This window comes from Vigna unguiculata, chromosome 5, assembly GCF_004118075.2.
Source record: "Vigna unguiculata cultivar IT97K-499-35 chromosome 5, ASM411807v1, whole genome shotgun sequence".
Lineage (NCBI taxonomy): Eukaryota > Viridiplantae > Streptophyta > Magnoliopsida > Fabales > Fabaceae > Vigna > Vigna unguiculata.
This window is the reverse complement of record NC_040283.1, coordinates 2,128,901-2,148,435: the sequence shown is the minus strand read 5'-3', so window position 1 is coordinate 2,148,435 and position 19,535 is coordinate 2,128,901. Positions and strand designations below refer to the sequence as shown.

Below are 19,535 nucleotides of genomic sequence, written 5' to 3'. Positions count from 1 at the left end.
CCACTTGTAACTCAAAGAAAAAACGACAAAATAATAAAAAATTAAACAAAAAATACTTTGCCAAAAAGAAAAGAAAAATATTTAAATATGATGTTTTCTCTTCATTTATGGTTTTAAATCGTATACTCTTCATATTTTTGTGTACTGTCTAACTTTTTTTAGTTCTACTGAGTTTCCTCAACATTCTGCACATTATTTTATTCTTAGAAAATTTACTTTATTACTTTTTCTACATCCTCTATCTGATGTTTCATTTAAAATTTAATTTGTATTTTTATTTTGATTAACTCATAATATATTATTTAAAATAATTATATGTGATTTATAAACTTTTTCACCCACTATTTCAACTTTTGATCTCTTTTTCTCTTTACAAATACAGTTTATTTGTATTTTCAATGACTATATAATAACCTAAGAAAGAGTGGTTGTGAAAAGTAGTTGTATTGGGTGTAAAAACACATTTTTTTTTTCTAATGGCATGATTGATTGAAGGAGATAGGTTGAAATGGAAAGGGAGGATCCCATGCATAGAGAAACTCAACAGCTTCATCAGTAGAAATGGAAGAACCATTTTTAAGAAGACAGACATCACCAGAAATGTTCAAAATCGAAGGATCTTCTGTTTTGTAGGTTTGAAAATCAGTGCAGTTGAGCTTCACTTCTGACACTGAACACACACATCTGTTAATAATCCTCACTTTCTTCTCACTCATGCCATGTGCCCAGTTTCCTGTTCTTGATTGGTTCTCACTCAAACAATTGTTTGATGCATCATTGCCTGCACTTTCATCATTCTCAACAATCAGCAGATAAATCTTCTGTCATATATATATATGCATGCATGCATGCATGTTTAGGGTTTTCAAAGTCTCAGATTTCATCATCCTATGATGTTGGAGATGAAGAAACTTATATATTGACAATAATTAATTATATATTTAATATACATAACGTTAAGGTCAAGCAAGAAAAAATCTTGGATAGTAGAATAGTAACAATAGAATGATAAATTGTGCAATTAAATCTGTAACTTAAAACTGTTGTTAACTTAAAACTGACAATACTGGTATTCTTTTTTTTGCTTTTTCTTTTGGGGATGAGAAAGCAAAATTGTTGGAAGTCCCAACGTCAACAACCAGAGATCCACATGCTGATTTGATTTTAGATACTGATTTTATGAAATTGAGTTAAATTTAAAGTATACAACGATAAGAATATTAAAACATAATGAAGCACAACAACAAAAAGTGAGTTCTCTGAAAAGATGGATAGAAGAATGAAGATAAAAGGAATGAGTTGTTACCTGGAAATAGCAGAGAAAGGAAGAGAATGAAAGAGAGAAGGTTAAAAATGGAAGCCATATTTGAGATTTGAGATGTGCATGGGTAATGCTTCATTCTCACCAAATATATAGAACATAAACAATACAACAATACAATCATTTTCTTGCATTTAAATCTCATTAACGTTACAAACACCCCACTTTATCACATATTGTTTGAAAACAGCCTCAATTTAATTCAAGCATTAAATTGATGTCGGTTTTAAAAGTTGACAAGAAAACAAATTTCAGATTTTAATGTATGTTGTCACCATTTGGCAACAAGTTATCATTTTAAAGATGAAATAAAAGAGAAACGTTCATCTAAAGACAAATATATTAATGAATAATAGATATCACATTATACATACATTGAAATCATAAAAAGAAGTATAAAGACCTTTCTTATTTGAAGATGATATTATTATTAAAATATTCATTAAATAATAACTATTTTAAATAACTTTTAAAATTAATTATTCACCAATATTAAAAATGGTCTCATTTGTAATCTTTCAGTTTTCTTTTTCACAAGTCATTGGTAAACTGACATCAAAGAAATTTACTTCAATTGAAGAAGACAATTAATTTATACCGTTTTGGAGGTTATGTTATGTATTTTGAAATTAATCAATCAAGTATAAATCTTTAATTTTAATAACATTTTCTCCACTGTTTTTTCATGTTTGATATTAAAATTTACTTCAATCGGAGAAGTCAATTAATTTATACCGTTTTGGAGGGTTTTTTACAAAAATGGATATTTTGACTTATTTATTATAAAAATGGGTCAATTTATTAATTAATTACATGACACGATCAGTTTACTAATGATTCGACTTCTCTCAATTTATTTTTCATTTTTATATAATTTCTAAAGTTTTATATATTTTTTAAAAATAAATTTTTAATAATTTGATTAAAAACATTTTAAATAAAATTTTATTAAAATTTTGATATTTTAAAACTTAATATTTTAAATTTTATTATTACATTTTATTATAAAATTGATTAAAATATTTTAAAAAAATTATTAAAATTTATATATTTTAAAACTTAATATTTTAGATTTTATTATTACATTTTATTATAAAATTTACAATAATAAAATTTGATTAAAAATATTTTAAATAAAATTTTATAAAAATTTTGATATTTTAAAACTTATATTTTAAATTTGATTGTTTCATTTTATTATAAAATTTACAATAATAAAATTTTATTTAAAATAATTTTAATCAAATTGTTAAAAAATTATTTTAAAAAATATATATAAAACTTTATAAATTATTATAAAAGTACAAAAAAAAATAGAGAGAAATCAAATCGTTAATCAAATCTGCAATGTAATTAATTAGTAAACTGATCTATCTTTGTAATAAATAAATCAAAGCGACCCAATTTTGTAAAAAAACTAGTCAAATCATTAGTAAATTGACTCTACCATGTAATTAATTAGTAAATTGATCCATTTTTGTAATAAATGGATCAAAACCACCCACTCTTGTAAAAGAACCCATTTTGGAAGATCAAACAAGGTGTCAGACACTTCGTATAGGTACTTCTGTTGACATTATGAAAATGTTGCCAAAAGGAACATTTTGTATTTAATAATAAATATGGTGTTCCTAAACATTTTCTTATAAAATATAATGCACACATAAATGTCGAGAGGTGCAACAATCTTAAGGAGCATGATGTTGTGACTGTTTTTCTTTTAAGAAAGTGAAAGAGTGATTGTGAAAAACATTAAGATTGTTGTCTAATGACAACCGGATAATAATACTATATAATTTTTATAACACATAGACTACTCTCATATGTCTTTTAATTCTAAGTACACCCACACAAATAGAAGTGATATCCATGGATCTAAGAGAAGAACTTGAAGAGAAAACCTTGCAATTTAAAAGACCTATCACAAGATCAAGGGCCAAAGAATTAGAAGAACATATCTTTGTGAATCTATGATGCTCCAAAAAGTTGGAAATTCAAGAGACATGAAAGAGTGGAGCAATTTGAGTTTTAAAAAAAATTAATTTATGTTTTTATGTTTTTGGATTTTGAATTTTGGATTTCTTTTATAAATTAGTTTATGTTTTTATGTTTTTGGATTTTTTTTTTTTAAATTAATGGCTAAAGTTTCCTCCGCCCCTCCAAATTTCAACCCCCACCCAAAAATGAAATTAGGAAATGATAAAATAAGTGACAGGGTGTAGGAGAAAAATGATAAGGGTGTAAAAGTAATATCCAAATTAATTTATATTTTTATGTTTTTGGATTTGGACTTTATTTTATAGTTTTTAGGTTTTCTTAAACTTATATGTACCTACTTATATACAGAGATACCAAAAGTTGATAAAAACACTTTTTAGTCATATGTTAAATTTTATTTCATTAAAGAAGGGATTTTCTCTAAATTGTGACATATATGATTCCTGTCTAATTTTTCTTTATTTTTATTTGATTTCTTGATTATATCAGAAGGAATTCAAAGTCATAAACAATTGTAGTCTTTTATGAATAGGTTCATATCACATACTCTCGAGAGCAATACTTTATCCTAAACTTCACAATACTTTACTACAAGAATATAAAAAAAGTCAAATACAAATTTAAAGTGTTTTTACTAAGGATTCTAACATCATAATTTTAAGTCCATTATATACTACTACTACTCACTTTATTGCTTATAATCTAAGTGGTGTGGTACCAATATTATTTTTATTTATAAAGTATATCTTCAAATATATAAGTGAAGGAGCGTAATCTCATGATTGTTTTCTTTTAAAAAAGTGTAAGAGAAAACGAAAGTGGATAAAATAAAGTTATATTTATAATTATACATATTTTTTTTATCATAATGTGATGCTATATAAAGAATATTTGTTAATGAGATTCATTGTAGATAACATTTTAAGAGGTTGTCTTTTAGTTCGTTGAATGGGAAATGATTGTGTTAAAGATAAAGAAAACAATAGAATATGCTTAACAAGGTAAATGATAATATTTCCAAGTTATTGGCTTGATTATAAGTTAATAAAAAATGTAAGACATATTAACGTGTGTACACTTTTCAATTAAGTTTGTGTGAAAGAAATTTGTCTTATTTTAAATGTTTTTTTATGTCCTATAAAATAGTATAAGATTATCGATGGTTTTATTAAAAATATAACACTGCAATATTGTAATATTAAAGGGTTAAGTTATATAAAGGTTTCACTAACTAAATTTCATTTCTATAAAACCACCATCTCTCTACAACCAAATTCTTTAAACTCTCTCTCTCTCTCACTCACTTTTCTCTAGCTTATCTTACTCGATCTTCATCTCTTTATAATCTTTATCTCTTACGATAAAGAATCACAATTGTGATCCTTGTGAGGAGCTATACGCAACCACATGTTAAATAGTCAAATACAGTAAGTCACATTTTTTACCCTCTTGTTATGTTTTGAGTCCTAGAGTTGCATGTAGTTTTAGAGATATGCTTAATGGTAGACTTATGGTAGACTTAAAACTCTAATCAAAATTTTTGTTGTTTCTATAGGGGATCTTGTGCGTTTTGGTGTTCTAGAGAATCCTTGTTTGGGAAGAAACTTCTTTGACTAAGGTGAGGAAAGCTAATTTTATGTATTTCATGTTGAATTTCGTTTTAATTATTGGTTGTGTAATGAAATGTGTTTGTGAGCTTGGAATTGCATTGTTTGATTGAATTGAGTGGTTGGGTTGCATAAAACATGTTGAAGGTGAAATTTGTTAGATTGGTATATTTTGATGGCTAAATTTGTGGAAATTGGTTTCTTTTGTTGAGAATTGGAGTTTCCTATGTATGTACTGCAATTGTGATTGTGCTAGGTGGTTTGGAATGACTTTAATGCTAATTAATGTGCTTAATTTATATTGTGTGTGGAATGTCATTTTGGTATGGTTTACGCGTCAAACTGCATGATTTTAAGAATGAATTGGAAAGTATGAGTGTGGGTGTGTATGTTGAAATGTTGGACTGTTATGGGTTATGTGTTTAGATTTTCATATAGTACGAACAAGTGGTAATGTGTGATTTTGGTTGAGCTATTGATTGAATTTCAAAATGTAGCTTAAACTTTGTGTTTAGATTGCATAACTGGTTGGAGTGAGGCTGGTGCTAGCCCAAAATACCAGTTTGGCCATGGTAATCGATTTCATCCCATTGGTAATCAATTAATTGCATAATTTTGTTATCCGCAAAAATCAGAATTTGGTAATCCATTACAGTTTGTTTGTAATCGATTACCAATTGCATAGTTGTGTTTTATGTTCTAAGTCGTTTCGAGAAAAAATGGATTATATAGTGACATTTCAGGGGTCTCATGTTTAGACTTGTTCATAACGTATGTATTTGGCGTAATTTTAGAAGTCTCGCGTGTAAATAATATGGTGGCGTTCCTTTAGTTAATCAAATATTTGAAGATAAAAGAAATGGACTTCTTCACCCTAAACCCAAAATAAGAAAAACTTATGAAAAAAACATTTATACCTCATTGTCATTACTGTAATCACCGACTTCAAAATGCTTACTCATTGTTGTTAAAGAGTATGGGCACAAAATAGGGGATGCAAAAACAGGATCCTGAAAAAAATCCTAAACCAGAAAATAAGCAAATAAACAAATAAACACTTGGAATGAAAGTTTACTATAACGTCTTCTAACAAAAAGAATAGACACAAAGACGCAAGTGTACCTACTTCAAATACAATGTCAGGGGACGAAAACACATATAAGAGAAATCATGGTGACGAAAACCGTAGAAAAAAAAAAGACGAAAGTCGATAAAAGCAACAACGGATTTCAAATTTGAAAAATTAGAAAAGGAAAAGAAAATTAACTTTAATTATTTTATTTCGCAACAATATTGAAATGTTTTTAAAAATGTAGAAACAAGAATGTAACACATACACACCACATCAACTTTTGGGAAAGTTTGTTAAAAAAAATTTTGTAAAAAAAATCGTTTCCCAACATTTTAATATTATCAAACTTATATATATATATATATATATATATATATATATATAATCATATTTAAAAATTATGTATTACTGAAGCTCGTAAAAACACTAATATGGTATGTATTGAATTAAATAAATATAAAAATATAAACATGATACCTTTTGATAATATACCATTTTAATTATTAAAATATAAACTACAATTACATCAAGTTTAACCATCCAACTTAACTACTTATTATTAACACTATGCTAATATTATCATTATTATTATTTAAATCACGTAACTTTTGATTTTAAACTAAAAAGAAAAAAATGACCTATACATTTTTATTTTATAAATGCATAATTTTTTTATCACACTTTCTCACATTTTGGAGAATTTATCCTGAGTAACTTTTACCATTAAATAATTTATAAATGAACATAACTAATTCAAGTATTTTTCTTAAAAGGTTATTTGCAAAACCCCATTGAATCGCGAGGAGGGTTTTTGTGCCGTCGTGGCTATAGCATTCTTCACTCCCGCAACTTTCGTTCTGTTAAAGGCGGCGAAACACTTTCGTTCATTTATTCATTCGTTCATTCCATGATTCCACACTCTCACTGCTCTATGAATTTGGAACCCTTTTTCCCACTCTCACCATCTTCACCTCTCTTTCTTTTCTCCTTCGTCTCGTTCCCATTCCATTCAAATTGATGTTCCCTTCCTCCATTTCCCTCGCCAAGGGACTCGATTCTCTTCCCTGCCCTCTTCTTTCCCAACCCTCTCTCTCCGTCATTTCATCGAACATGTGGCGCCACGCTGCGAGACAAGCCTGCCGCGGTGTTAGCGTCAACTTCCACTCTCCCAGACTCCTCTCTTTCTCCCGTGCTTCCCTTTACTCTCCCAGAACCAATATTCTGTCCAACTTGCCACAACGATACTGTGTTAGGTGCGACCGTTTTCAGTTTCCATTGCGCGCTAAAGGGTTCTCCGGCGTTGCTGAGGCGGTTTCTTCCACGGACGTAGATGAAGATGGGACTTCTGTTGATGAAATTCAGCAGCTGCTGTTGCAGGAGATGGATAAAGAAGAGCAGGTGCAGTTTATGGAGGAAGAGGCTGCTGGGGAAATCCAGCAGCTGCTGTTGCAGGAGATGGATAAAGAAGAGAGGAGTGGATTGTTGGAGAAAGAGGCTTCCCCGGCTGATGAAATTCAACAACAGCTGTTACAGGATATGGATAAAGAAGAGAAGAGTGAATTGGAGGATGAAGAGGCTGCCCCAATTGGTGGAATTCGAGAACTGTTGCAGGGGATGAAGAAGGAGAAGCAGAAGGAGGTGGTTGGTCATAGGTGGCAAAATCAGGTGAAGGGCGTGGGGCAGTCTAGGTACCAGGAGCTGAGAAGAAGGCAGGTGAAGATCGAGACCGAGGTGTGGGAGGAGGCGGTAAGGGAGTATAGGGAGCTTTTGGCGGACATGTGTGAGCAGAAGTTGGCACCCAACTTGCCGTACATGAAGTCGCTATTTCTTGGCTGGTTTGAGCCTCTGAGGGATGCCATTGCCAAGGAACAGGAAATGTATAATTCAGGGAGGAATAGGACAGCCTATGCACCGTACTTTGTGCAGTTACCGGCGGACAAGATGGCGGTTATCGCAATGCATAAGTTGATGGGGCTTTTGATGACCGGAACCGAGAATGCCACCGTTGGCACTGCCAGGGTTGTGCAGGCTGCGTGCGGTATAGGTGATGCCATTGAAAATGAGGTGGGATGTTGCATTGATCGTGTTTTTTTGTGGTTGTTTTATATTGTTCATTTCGCACTGTTTTGAATTATGTTCTGTAAATTCGAGTGTGTTCCTATCGTGTCAGTTTAGAAGAACTGGAAAGTTCTCAGATCTTTTATATGTCACTTAGGAAAACCCTTAGGCAACTCGTGGGAATGTGGAGGAAGTTTAAAAAGATGGAGATGGCAGAGTGGAATATCTCGAGGAGTTGAAGATCTACATAGTTACCTGTATGTTGAAATAAAAATATGGCTTTCCTGTTATGTTTTTAATAGAAAAAATGTACACACTTATGTTGGAGGTGGGCTGGAACCAGGTGTGGCAATCATAAAATGGGACTGGATATGGGTGATGTAAGGGTTTTTTAGAGCTGAGGAGTACACTCCTTACTAAAGCTAATCTATATCTCCACATATCACATACACATTCTGATACAACTACTAGGCTCGAGGATTGGGACTTTGTAACGGCAAAACGTTCATTCTTTTTGTCTTGTTATGTATGTTCTACAGTTTATTCTGATTAATAAACTTCCTGGAATGACATTGTATATCTATCTGTATCTTAATTGAATCTCTTGTTATGCGTACAACCTTATGTACTGTTTATTATTTGATGGTTCAGGTTAGAATATACAAGTTTTTGGAGAAAACTAAGAAGAAAAAGGGTGATAGAAGCAAGAAAAACGAAGCAGTCGAGTCTGTTGGTGACATCAAAGAAGAACAAAAGCTACGGAAAAAAGTCATTGATTTGATGAAAAAGCAAAAGCTAGCCGCAGTTAGGGGGCTGGTGAAGGACAAGGACAATACAAAAGCGTGGGGAACAGTCATAAAGACAAAGGTTTGTGTAGTCTCTCCTACACTATAAATTTTGCTTCTGCTTTTTGTTTGCTTAATTAGACAATACCCTCTCCACATCACAGGTCGGAAGCCGTTTAATTGAGCTCTTGTTGCAAACAGCATATATACAACCATCATCAGATCAATTACTGGATGATGCACCTGATATCCGACCTGCATTTATTCATTCATTTATAACAGTGACAAAAGAGTCAATGTGAGCTTTATTCTCTGTCTCTCATAGTCAAGTTAAATTTTCCAGCAGTATTTTACATTGTTGCTCTGGATTTTGTTTTTAATTAAACAGTAAATCAAGCAGAAGATATGGTATTATTCAATGTGACCCTCTAATTCTTAAAGGCCTTGACAGAACTGTAAGTATATTCGATCACCTTTTGTTCTTCGGTTGAAATTTAAATGGAATTGTTCATCATTCGGGATATCTCCCAGTAACGTTTTAGGCATTGTTATTTTGTCAAAGGTACTAAGCCTTTGACTTGGAAAGGAGATTTAGCTCATGGACTTCTTTATTGATAATTTAGATCCTGAATTAAATCAGGGCTAGGAAAAATTTTACATAATCATGACAGTGCTGGATCTTGACAATCATAGGATAATGATGATAAAGTTAAGAGAGGAGAGAGAATTAAGGAGATACACGAGAATCTAGCTAGATCAAAATCAATTTAATATTTTTTCCTAGACTTTGAGTTCACAGTAAGTCTATATATTAAGGAATTTCCAGCATTTACAGTCGTACTTGTAAGCCTACTTGTAAGATCAAAATCTTGCCAATTTAACTTTTTCCTGGACTTTAGACTTAGTGTAGTGATTTTATCAGGATACTACCTTAAATATTGTCCTATATAGACTTACTCCCAGTTCATGATAAGACCTAAACCCTTGATCCTAGAAAACTTTTGTAGGAACGTGCGGTTTTTTTGTCAACGTGGTTTATTATTAGGTTGGAGCACAATACTCGAAGCTTCTGAACTATATCTTTATCTCCAAGCCCACGAATGCAGTTCCTTGCTTATCGCATCTAGGGACATCTCTCCAGTATTATGCTCTGTTGTTCTTTTCATTATCTCTCGTGTTTTGCTAAATGGGCCTATCAGTTTGCTAAATGGATTTTGGTGCCCAATGGGGGTGGTAGTAAATTTACCTGCTTACCCTGGAGTTAATTGGTGTTATAGTCATGCTTGTGGCACATCAAAGCTTGTTTCTTCTTTTTAAATATACTTCTCTCCCTGCCATAGCCCATGGTGTGGATAGTGGTTATGTAGAATCCATATTTTATTGTCAAGTCTTTGGGTGTAGATGAATAGAGTTTCTCCAGTGGGAGAATTTCATACTATATTGGGGAGATGGTTATCAATGAACAAATTGGTCCTTTTATCTCACATGACACTGTCCATATCTCTCTGATTGAATGACATCAATTTTCAGAGGTTTATTAGCTTATCTTATTGGGTATCAAAGCTAAAGCGTAGGTACTGTTTATTCAATCAGTTCTCAATTGATGATTGCATCTTAATATCTTATATATATATATATATATATATATATTTATATATATTTCTTTTGTGTGTGTATTTGTTTATAACCATCTCTGCTTGCGTCCATGGATTCTACAAGTCATTTATTTCTTTTGAAATTTTCCATTTTTCTACAGGCCAAAAATATGGTTATTCCTTATATGCCTATGTTGGTTCCACCAGTCAACTGGACAGGGTATGATAACTAACGCATTTATTTGCTGTCTTGCTACCTTTCTGTATTTCTATCTTATAGTTGGGTATGATTTCAAAGCTTTTTCTTTAAACTAATGCTATGAATTGGGGCTAGAAGGTGGTCCAAACTCCAAACAAGGTAACAAAAATATGAAGATGGTCAGCGTATGATACTCCTTAATATACTACCCTTTGATGCATTTGGTTGTCCGTGGATTAGCTCTTAGCTTCTCTGGTAATGCTTGGGCTGTGGTTGTCATTTGTTTAAGGGATATATTATTTCTTATTGGCAATGGGATTGGGCTACCCTGTTTTATTCATGTTTTCGTTTCTTTTGTTGTGGCTTTTTATTTTTTTCCTGTTGTTGAGGATACTTTATGCTTATTGCAAGTCTGCAGTGTACTTTGTTGTACTAAATTATACTATTAACCCTATAAACTTCCATTTACAATCAGTTTCAAAATGTGAATGAACATTTTCCTTATACACGGTCAATCACATGAATCAATGTTTACAATAAATAAATCACTACCGTGTTTTTTTTTCTTTTAGCTGAATGTCTGAGTTAAGTGCTGACTTCTCCATTTTCTCTTTGTTGTACTTTCACAGTTATGACAAAGGTGGGCACTTGTTCTTACCTTCTTATGTCATGCGTACTCATGGAGTCAGGCAACAACGAGAAGCTATTAAGAGGGCCCCCAGGAAGCAATTAGAGCCTGTATTTGAGGTCTGAATTTGTTATAGATATCATGCTTGTTGGGTACACTGCATTACATACAAATTTTAGGGTTACTCAGGGAAGGTGTTTGAAACCAGTGTGCGTTTCACTATTCTTTTATCTAAATAAGAGTTGGGGAAGGAATTTTTCTTAAACAAACATAAACTCATGTGATCAGGCTCTGGATACTCTTGGGCATACAAAATGGAGGATAAATAAAAAGGTACTGAGTGTTGTAGACAGGATATGGGCTAGTGGAGGCCGTCTTGCTGATTTGGTGGACCGCGATGATGTAAGTACAATTAAGTGGTTGTTGTCTGCTTGTTTTAATAATTGTCAACTGATTATGTTGTAGCTTATTAACTTGTTTGACTATTACTATGCCTACATCTCACATGGTCTACGGATTATGAATTTCATATTTTGAAGTTATGCTTTAAGAGACTTGACTATGGTTTGAAATGGTGTTTAAATTTCTGTTGCCAGGTTCCTTTACCTGATGAACCAGATACTGATGATGAAGCAAAGATAAAGAAATGGAGGTGGAAAGTCAAATCTGTGCAGAAAGAGAACAGAGAGAGATATTCACAACGTTGTGACACAGAACTTAAACTTACTGTAAGCCTCTTTAACAATATGTCATTAGTTTGTAATCCATATTCTTTGTCTGGTGACCCAACCAATATGGGTACAGGTAGCACGGAAAATGAAGGATGAAGAGGGCTTTTACTACCCACACAACGTTGATTTCCGAGGGCGTGCATATCCCATGCACCCACACTTAAATCACCTTGGTTCAGATTTGTGCCGGGGAATATTGGAATTCGCAGATGGACGCCCTCTTGGAAAGTCTGGCCTACGGTGGCTGAAGATACACTTAGCAAATCTCTATGCTGGCGGTGTTGATAAACTATCCCATGAGGGACGCATAGCATTTACTGAAAATCATTTTGAAGACATATTTGATTCTGCAGACAAACCTCTTGAAGGGAGGCGGTGGTGGTTGAAAGCAGAGGATCCATTGCAGTGCTTAGCTGTGTGCATAACTCTAACTGAAGCTTTGAAAAGCCCGTCACCCGAAACATTCATCTCACATATTCCAGTACATCAGGTATTTGCATGGTTGAATGAATTTTAGCATATCAAAATATACCATATCTAATAAATTAGGTCGATAATAGGAGTGGCAAAAAATCACATTACGTATTCCTAGTCCCAACCAATTATTTATAATTGTTAAACTATTGGAAAGTAAGACATTGAGCTAAAAATGGGTGTTTCTAACACAACATGAGGGTGCTTTATTTATATTGAGAAATCAAAATTAATACAATAAATAGAGGAGGTTTAATATCTTGTAATAATAAAGATATGATAGGAGAATAAATAAAAACATTCATAATAATACATATGTAATCCAGATATTCCTGATTATAAAGGATCCACACCTTAATTTTGTTATTATAACACCCCTCTCAAGTTGGAGCATACAAGTCATATGGCTCAACTTGGTGCAAATATAATTAATCTTTGTTCTTCTTAGTGACTTGGTAAATATCTTAGCAAATTGTTTATTAGAGTTGACAAATCTAGTGGCGATGTTTTCAGACTCCCATTAAGATGATGCCGAAGTCATATTAGGATTTACGGGTTATCCCAAAATTTGATCACTTGAATCAACATGGAAAACTTTACAAGCCTAGGGTCATAAAATTGCACTGCGGTTCTCAAGTTTCTTTATATTTGCTTATCGTGGAAGGACTTAATTTAAATTGTGAGGCAGCGTGAAGCCAATCAATAGAAGCAGACAAAGGATCTTCAAATTGTCATGGAGTAAGAAGTGTCTAGAGATCTTGATACACTCCATACAGGCACCATGCTGTTTATCAAAATAATGGGATGAAAAGAGATCTAGCTCTAGATTTATAAAATTAGGTTAACAACCAATAATCTCCTCTTATGTGTAAGGACCATATTCCTTGTCAGTTGCCTAAGATGAACATTGATACATTAGGGTTCATTGCTTGTTTGTTTAAGCTACGAATGGTAAAAGCCAAATTTAAACCAAAATTAGCAGTTTTTCTTTGCTTGTTCATTTGAGTTAAGAATGAGAAAAGCTAAGAAATGTATACAGAAGCAAAACCTCTAAAATTAGGCATGTTCCATTTTTCAGGTTAACCTAGATACTTTGGATTTTAAATATCCTATTGTATATGTGCATATAATTTGCATTTGTTCACCTGTCTCTATATAGAGAGTAAGATTATAAGGATGATGTGAGGGATTACTACCATGAGTGCATGAATGTATTTGCTAAGAAGAGGGTAGTAATTTTGGTTATCATTACTGGAAAATAGATGCACACGTCTGAACAAGGTCCCCAGATTTGAACTCCCTACAAGTTCAACTTTGCCAGCTAGAATTAATCATTGACAAACTTTGTAAACCTCTACTAACCATGTAATGTTCATACTTGTTGTAATGTTTATCATTTTTGTCATCTCTGTATAAAATGAATCATGTTTATTAACTGATCACTATTTGGACTACCATGATTTTCTCTCTTAGGATGGCTCCTGCAATGGTTTACAACATTATGCTGCCCTAGGGAGAGACAAGGTAAAGACCTTTGTCACATTGTTTTTTTTTTTCTCAATTTCTCTGGTCCTAGATATCAGAATTCAAGTTAGAGAAAAGGGACTGAATATCTGTTCTGAATGTAGCTCAAAATCTTAAGATTTAGATAATTGTTGAAAATGATTTTGGCTGAGTAGATTAAGATCATATCTCTGTACATTTGTACTATCTGGTTGATTTTACTATCAAGTTTGTTGTCTGTTTGGGCTTTTGTCCTAATTAGTCTTGTCAAAAGTGGCACTGGATTAAACATATGCTCACGTCCTGTACAGCTTTATGAGCACAGATGTGATTATTATATGTTCAGTAAGAACTATTAACATGCTTCTGGTCCCTGTGGCTTGGCGAATAGCATGCCATCTGTTATGTTTTTCCCAATTTTGAATATAACAATTGCATTTCCAGAGGAAATACCTGTCAAGTCATTTGTTATTAACTTTTATTCAGTTAGGAGCTGTTGCTGTCAATCTAGTTGCAGGAGAGAAGCCAGCAGATGTTTACTCAGGAATAGCAGCTAGGTGAGTCTTTGTATATTGTTGTGTATATAGCTTAAAATTTGAACTGCTTGATTTTATGTTTCGTTTTTTTGTGAGAAAAAAAAACAATATTTATACATGACGAGACAAATGTATAATGTCCTGAATGTATGTTAAACGTAATACTGTTTTTCAGCAAGATTGGACCTACTATTTCTGTGTACGTCTGTCTTTCCTCTGAGAATCCTAATGTTTTCCTCTCAAGTTGAAGTTTAGGGCGGGAGACACCTCAATGAACATGAACCTGCTAAATATTTCTCTAAGAATTTTTTTGTATGATTCCGGTTGGTGCTTTTGGTTGAGGAGCATCGTGGATGCTTAGTACAAGGGAGTTTTTAGTTTCCCAGGAATTTGAAGCTGAGAAAGTTTGCTTTGCATGTTTGGTTCAATGTTTAAAATATGACATTTTTAGGAAACAATTCCTGAGGATGATTTTAGCTATGTTCCTCAATTTTTTCCATGACAAAGTTTTAGTGAAAATATCATGTTACTTTTGTTAGATAATTTAATGTAGTAATTAATTAATGTTTTGCGTAAAAATACCACATTACTTTCTAATTCCTAGGAAACTCATATAAATATTCTCCCAAATATTATGATTAATCAATCACACATATTTTAATCATTTCGTGATTCTTGGGAATCATGATTTCTGGTAGGAAAGAACTCGCCTTGTACCAAACGCCTCTTCAGGGTTAAGTTTGATGATGACATACATATCTTTAAAAATTTATTGGTAAGCATGGAATATTCAAAATCTCTTGCTTTTGGTTGGACAGATCTAAGCTGTTAAGGACAGCATGCCAACTTTCTTGCATTGTTGGCAGCTTTTAGAATTATTTGAAGATAAATGAAATAAATGCAGTGTTTGACCTTTTTTGTTTTATGTCTTCTCTATGAACGATATGTGCTCCCATCCAATTATGTCATGGGTCTGCTATTTTATTTAGTTGTAGTTATTCTGTATAGAATGCTTTTCTTTTCTTTTGGTCGTGCAGCCCTCTTTTTTGTAGACACGTATCTTTCCTTGTGGGATGAATGTTCTCAAAATAAACAACTCAATTGTAGAAAAATCATTTCTATGCAGAGTATCAAACATCATGCATAGGGATGCTCAGAAAGATCCTACAATTTTTCCTGACGCTCTTCATGCGAAGGCTTTAGTTAATCAGGTTATTTTCTATTCTTTTTTATCTGATGAGGTTCGTATTTAGGCAAGATGATTGGTTACTTATGGTTGTTGGAAAGTGTAAATTAGTCTTCCTGGAATCATAAATGTATTTATTGTGTAACCGATTCTAGTTTCTAGGTAATGGTGTGCTTTTCCCTTTTCACTCTTCATCTCCACTGACTTTGTGCTGATCTTGAGTTTTTTATAGGTCGATAGAAAATTGGTTAAGCAGACAGTGATGACATCAGTGTATGGTGTCACTTACATTGGTGCACGGGAACAGATAAAGAGGAGATTGAAGGAAAGGAATGCCATTTCAGATGATACAGAGCTCTTTGGTGCTTCTTGTTATGCTGCAAAGGTTTGAGGGTTAATTGTGTTTTAAATACCTATTAGGTGTATATTTGTTGTTTGTTTCATCTTTATTCCCTTCTCACTTATCAGGTCACTTTAACTGCCTTAGAGGAAATGTTTCAAGGTGCGCGAGGTATCATGAACTGGCTTGGTGACTGTGCGAAAGTATGTTGTACTCCTTGTACTGATTTACGTACACTGCATATTCTTATAACTGGAAATGGAGAGAGAAAGACATATATTTTGGGTTGTATACTTAATGACGAGGACAATTTGAACAGATAATTGCATCTGAAAATCAACCAGTACGCTGGAGCACTCCTCTTGGACTTCCTGTAGTGCAACCTTACCGAAAACTAGGAACACATATTGTGAGTGAATAGAGTTTTGTTAGGATTGCATCCTTGATACTTCTTCCAAGTTCTTAGGATTTCAAGGGTCAATGTAGGTTAATAATCTATTATTATTGTGTTGCAGATCAAAACTTCACTTCAGATGTTGACATTGCAACGAGAAACAGACAAGGTAAGTGAAGTTTACATCATTTTATTTTGAATAACATTGGGATCCCCTTCCCAAAAAATGTAATTCCCATGTTAACCTTAATATAGATATCTTGCTGGTGTGATTGACACGAGAGTGTGTGTGAAGATGGCCATTGATTGGTTGCTATGATCAAATCTTGGAAATCCAACTTTGAGCTTCTTGGCCAATGTTCCTGAATTTCTTTCTCTTAATAAACTGAAATAATTATATTTGATATGTATTTGTACATTGCAAGTTTCAGAATTTCAAATAGCATAATAACCATGAACATTGCATGATTTTTTATTTGATATTAACCTTTTTAATTAATATCAAAATTTCTTATATTGCACATTGAAATTACGTTCATAAATTGCTGTATGTAAAAAATCTATATGAAAGTTGACAACTTTGTTAACTGAGAAGAAAAAGGAAGACATGGGAATATTTTGTAGAAAAACAAAAAATGATTGCAGGGTAAAGTTACTTACAAGGATAAAATTTATGCTAGGAATTTGTGATTCCAGTGGGTTGCAAGACTTCACATCAAGCAAAATTGGTCCTTAATGAGATGCCCATGGTCATTTCAAATGTTTTTTCATCTTCATATAAACTTTGGGGTTTGGTATTTTAATTTACATTTTTCAGATTTAAATTGTCTGTTTTCAATTCAAATGTTCTAGGTCATGGTTAGGAGGCAGAGGACAGCATTTCCGCCAAATTTTGTTCACTCGCTTGATGGTTCTCATATGATGATGACTGCGGTTGCCTGCAAACAGGAAGGCTTGGATTTTGCAGGTATTTCCTCGATTGGCCCCTTTCTCTTGTTCATCCCTTTTTCTGTACAGGACCCTTGCTGAACCCCTTTACCAGGAATTTGAACGAACAAGGGAACCAAGCTTGTGCTTGTGGTGTTCCATTCATATTTAGTTATTAAATTATTATGCCGATGATGAATAATTTGTACTGCATGCTTGTAGGGGTTCATGATTCATATTGGACGCATGCATGTGATGTGGATAAATTGAACAGATTACTGCGAGAGAAATTTGTAGAACTCTACGAGACCCCAGTACTGGAAAATGTATGGTTTAATTGCTCTTTATATCCAATGCTTTTGTTCCTACTTAAAATCATATTTGTGGTGAAACTGATTGCATTAGGCCCCAGCCTGATTGATGATCGTAGATGTCTGTAAATGAATAACAGATGTTTCATTGCGGAGTGTGCTTTGTTTTCTGGGATTTGAATAGTACTTTATTTTCTCATAAGGATGGGAAAACCATGACACTGTTATTTCAAAAAGATGTGTGGACTCAAGAATTTTTTTTTTTTGGATTGCAAAAGAAAGGAATTAGTGCGGCATCTTACTTTGTTATTTAATTCTAATCATTTTTTTTTATCTTGTGTTTACATATTTTGTTAACAGTTACTGGAAAGCTTTCAGAGTTCTTTCCCTTCACTATCTTTTCCACCCTTGCCCGAACGAGGAGACTTTGACTTAAGGGAAGTTTTAGAGTCACCATATTTCTTCAACTGATCACCATCTGCAGCCTTGTCTAAGGCTTGGACTGTGTCTTTTAGGGCTCACTGACATCTCATGTTATTTCTGTGTGAGCATGGCAAGGACAGCTATCCATTATGGAGAGGCTATTTCAATGGCGATGTATATATCTTCGAAGGCACCCAGAGCCTTGAGGAGTACCTTTATGGTATGATAGGAAATCCACCTCTTGCTAACACAGTATAAGAGTCAGAAATCTTTGATGCTGGTGCAGCTTTCTGAAGGTTCCGAAGAAGAGCCAAAGGTTTCAAATTTCCATTTCCGCGCAACGAATTTCATTTATTATTTGAAGGGTGTGGAGTATCATTAACAATGGGTGGCGAATCTGTGACAATTCTGCTCCCACTCACCATGCAATTTATGGTATGGATAGCGGCAGCGCATCTTGAAAACAGCAGGGAATTCTACACTGTTCATTCACATTTGTACAAGTTTTTTTGTTTCTGTAAATATGAAGAAAACAATTTTGCTTGGACTAGTGTACCTACATGATTTATTTATAGTATACGTGTATCAACCTGTAAAAGCTTAGTGATTAATCCATCACATATTGGTCATCGGTCATCAGTTCACAATGGTTAATGCTGACAAAGGCGGATGCACTATTCATTTGACTTACTCTGGTAATGTAATAATCCTCCAATATAGGGTTGGACATACCAAAATAGTCTTTCAAGTAATGCCCTTTCTTTTAAGTAGTCCATAAAATATTATAATTATACAAGTAATTTCCATATATATAAATTTAGCACTGTTTATATATTTAGCTAACATTTAGAGACTAATTCATAGGATTTTTCTGATATTTGAAGACTAATTAACATGAATTTTAATCAAGAGATTACTTATATAAATTTTTAGGGACCATTTGTGATAGAAGATAATACTTTAACGATGGTTCATTCTTAAAAAGAGGGCCGAGGCATTGCTTCCTATGACAAGGAAAGAACTTATCATATTTTGTTGTGTATCTTTATCAAACTTGAATTTGGTATTTATATTTTCAAATTGATAAACTAATCATCAAAATTTTGGAAGTAAATTCAGTTTTTATTTTAACTGACATAAAAGTAGTTACTAAATACTAAATTTCAGTATGAAATTAAAGACAAAAAGGTACAAGGCCAAAAACATTCTTACCTAACTATAATTATAAATCATGACTTTAAAAGAAGTATGTTCATAGACTGGTGTTACCATTTCCATATCGCATGTTTTTGTTAATGTCATTCTTAGGCTCCAAATTTCTCCCCTTTCCTCAGAAGTGACATTTATCATGTCTCGTTCAATTCTCATTTCTCTCTAACTTTAGTTCTCATTTGAGATCAAAATTTTCTCAACTCACTTTGGCATCAGTGTTATTCTTAAATCTGGT

General features: G+C 32.9%; 2 protein-coding genes across 2 annotated transcripts; one reads left to right on the top strand and one right to left on the bottom strand.

Moving 5' to 3' along the window:
- Positions 1-323: 323 nt before the first annotated feature.
- LOC114183078 lies at positions 324-1,372 on the bottom strand. Its single transcript, XM_028069926.1, has 2 exons — positions 1,307-1,372; positions 324-781 (listed from the first exon to the last, which is right to left on the bottom strand). The coding sequence occupies exons 1-2, from the start codon at positions 1,362-1,364 to the stop codon at positions 474-476; spliced, it is 366 nt and encodes a 121-aa protein (XP_027925727.1). The 5' UTR covers positions 1,365-1,372; the 3' UTR covers positions 324-473.
- Positions 1,373-6,795: 5,423 nt separating this feature from the next.
- On the top strand, positions 6,796-18,727 carry LOC114185152 (DNA-directed RNA polymerase 2B, chloroplastic/mitochondrial). The gene is made up of 19 exons (XM_028072706.1): positions 6,796-8,062; positions 8,708-8,923; positions 9,006-9,139; positions 9,230-9,296; positions 10,598-10,656; positions 11,265-11,382; positions 11,552-11,665; positions 11,860-11,991; positions 12,068-12,484; positions 13,942-13,992; positions 14,458-14,528; positions 15,634-15,718; positions 15,926-16,078; positions 16,162-16,236; positions 16,353-16,442; positions 16,549-16,596; positions 17,280-17,394; positions 17,577-17,680; positions 18,026-18,727. The coding sequence occupies exons 1-19, from the start codon at positions 7,016-7,018 to the stop codon at positions 18,134-18,136; spliced, it is 3,207 nt and encodes a 1,068-aa protein (XP_027928507.1). The 5' UTR covers positions 6,796-7,015; the 3' UTR covers positions 18,137-18,727.
- Positions 18,728-19,535: the final 808 nt, after the last annotated feature.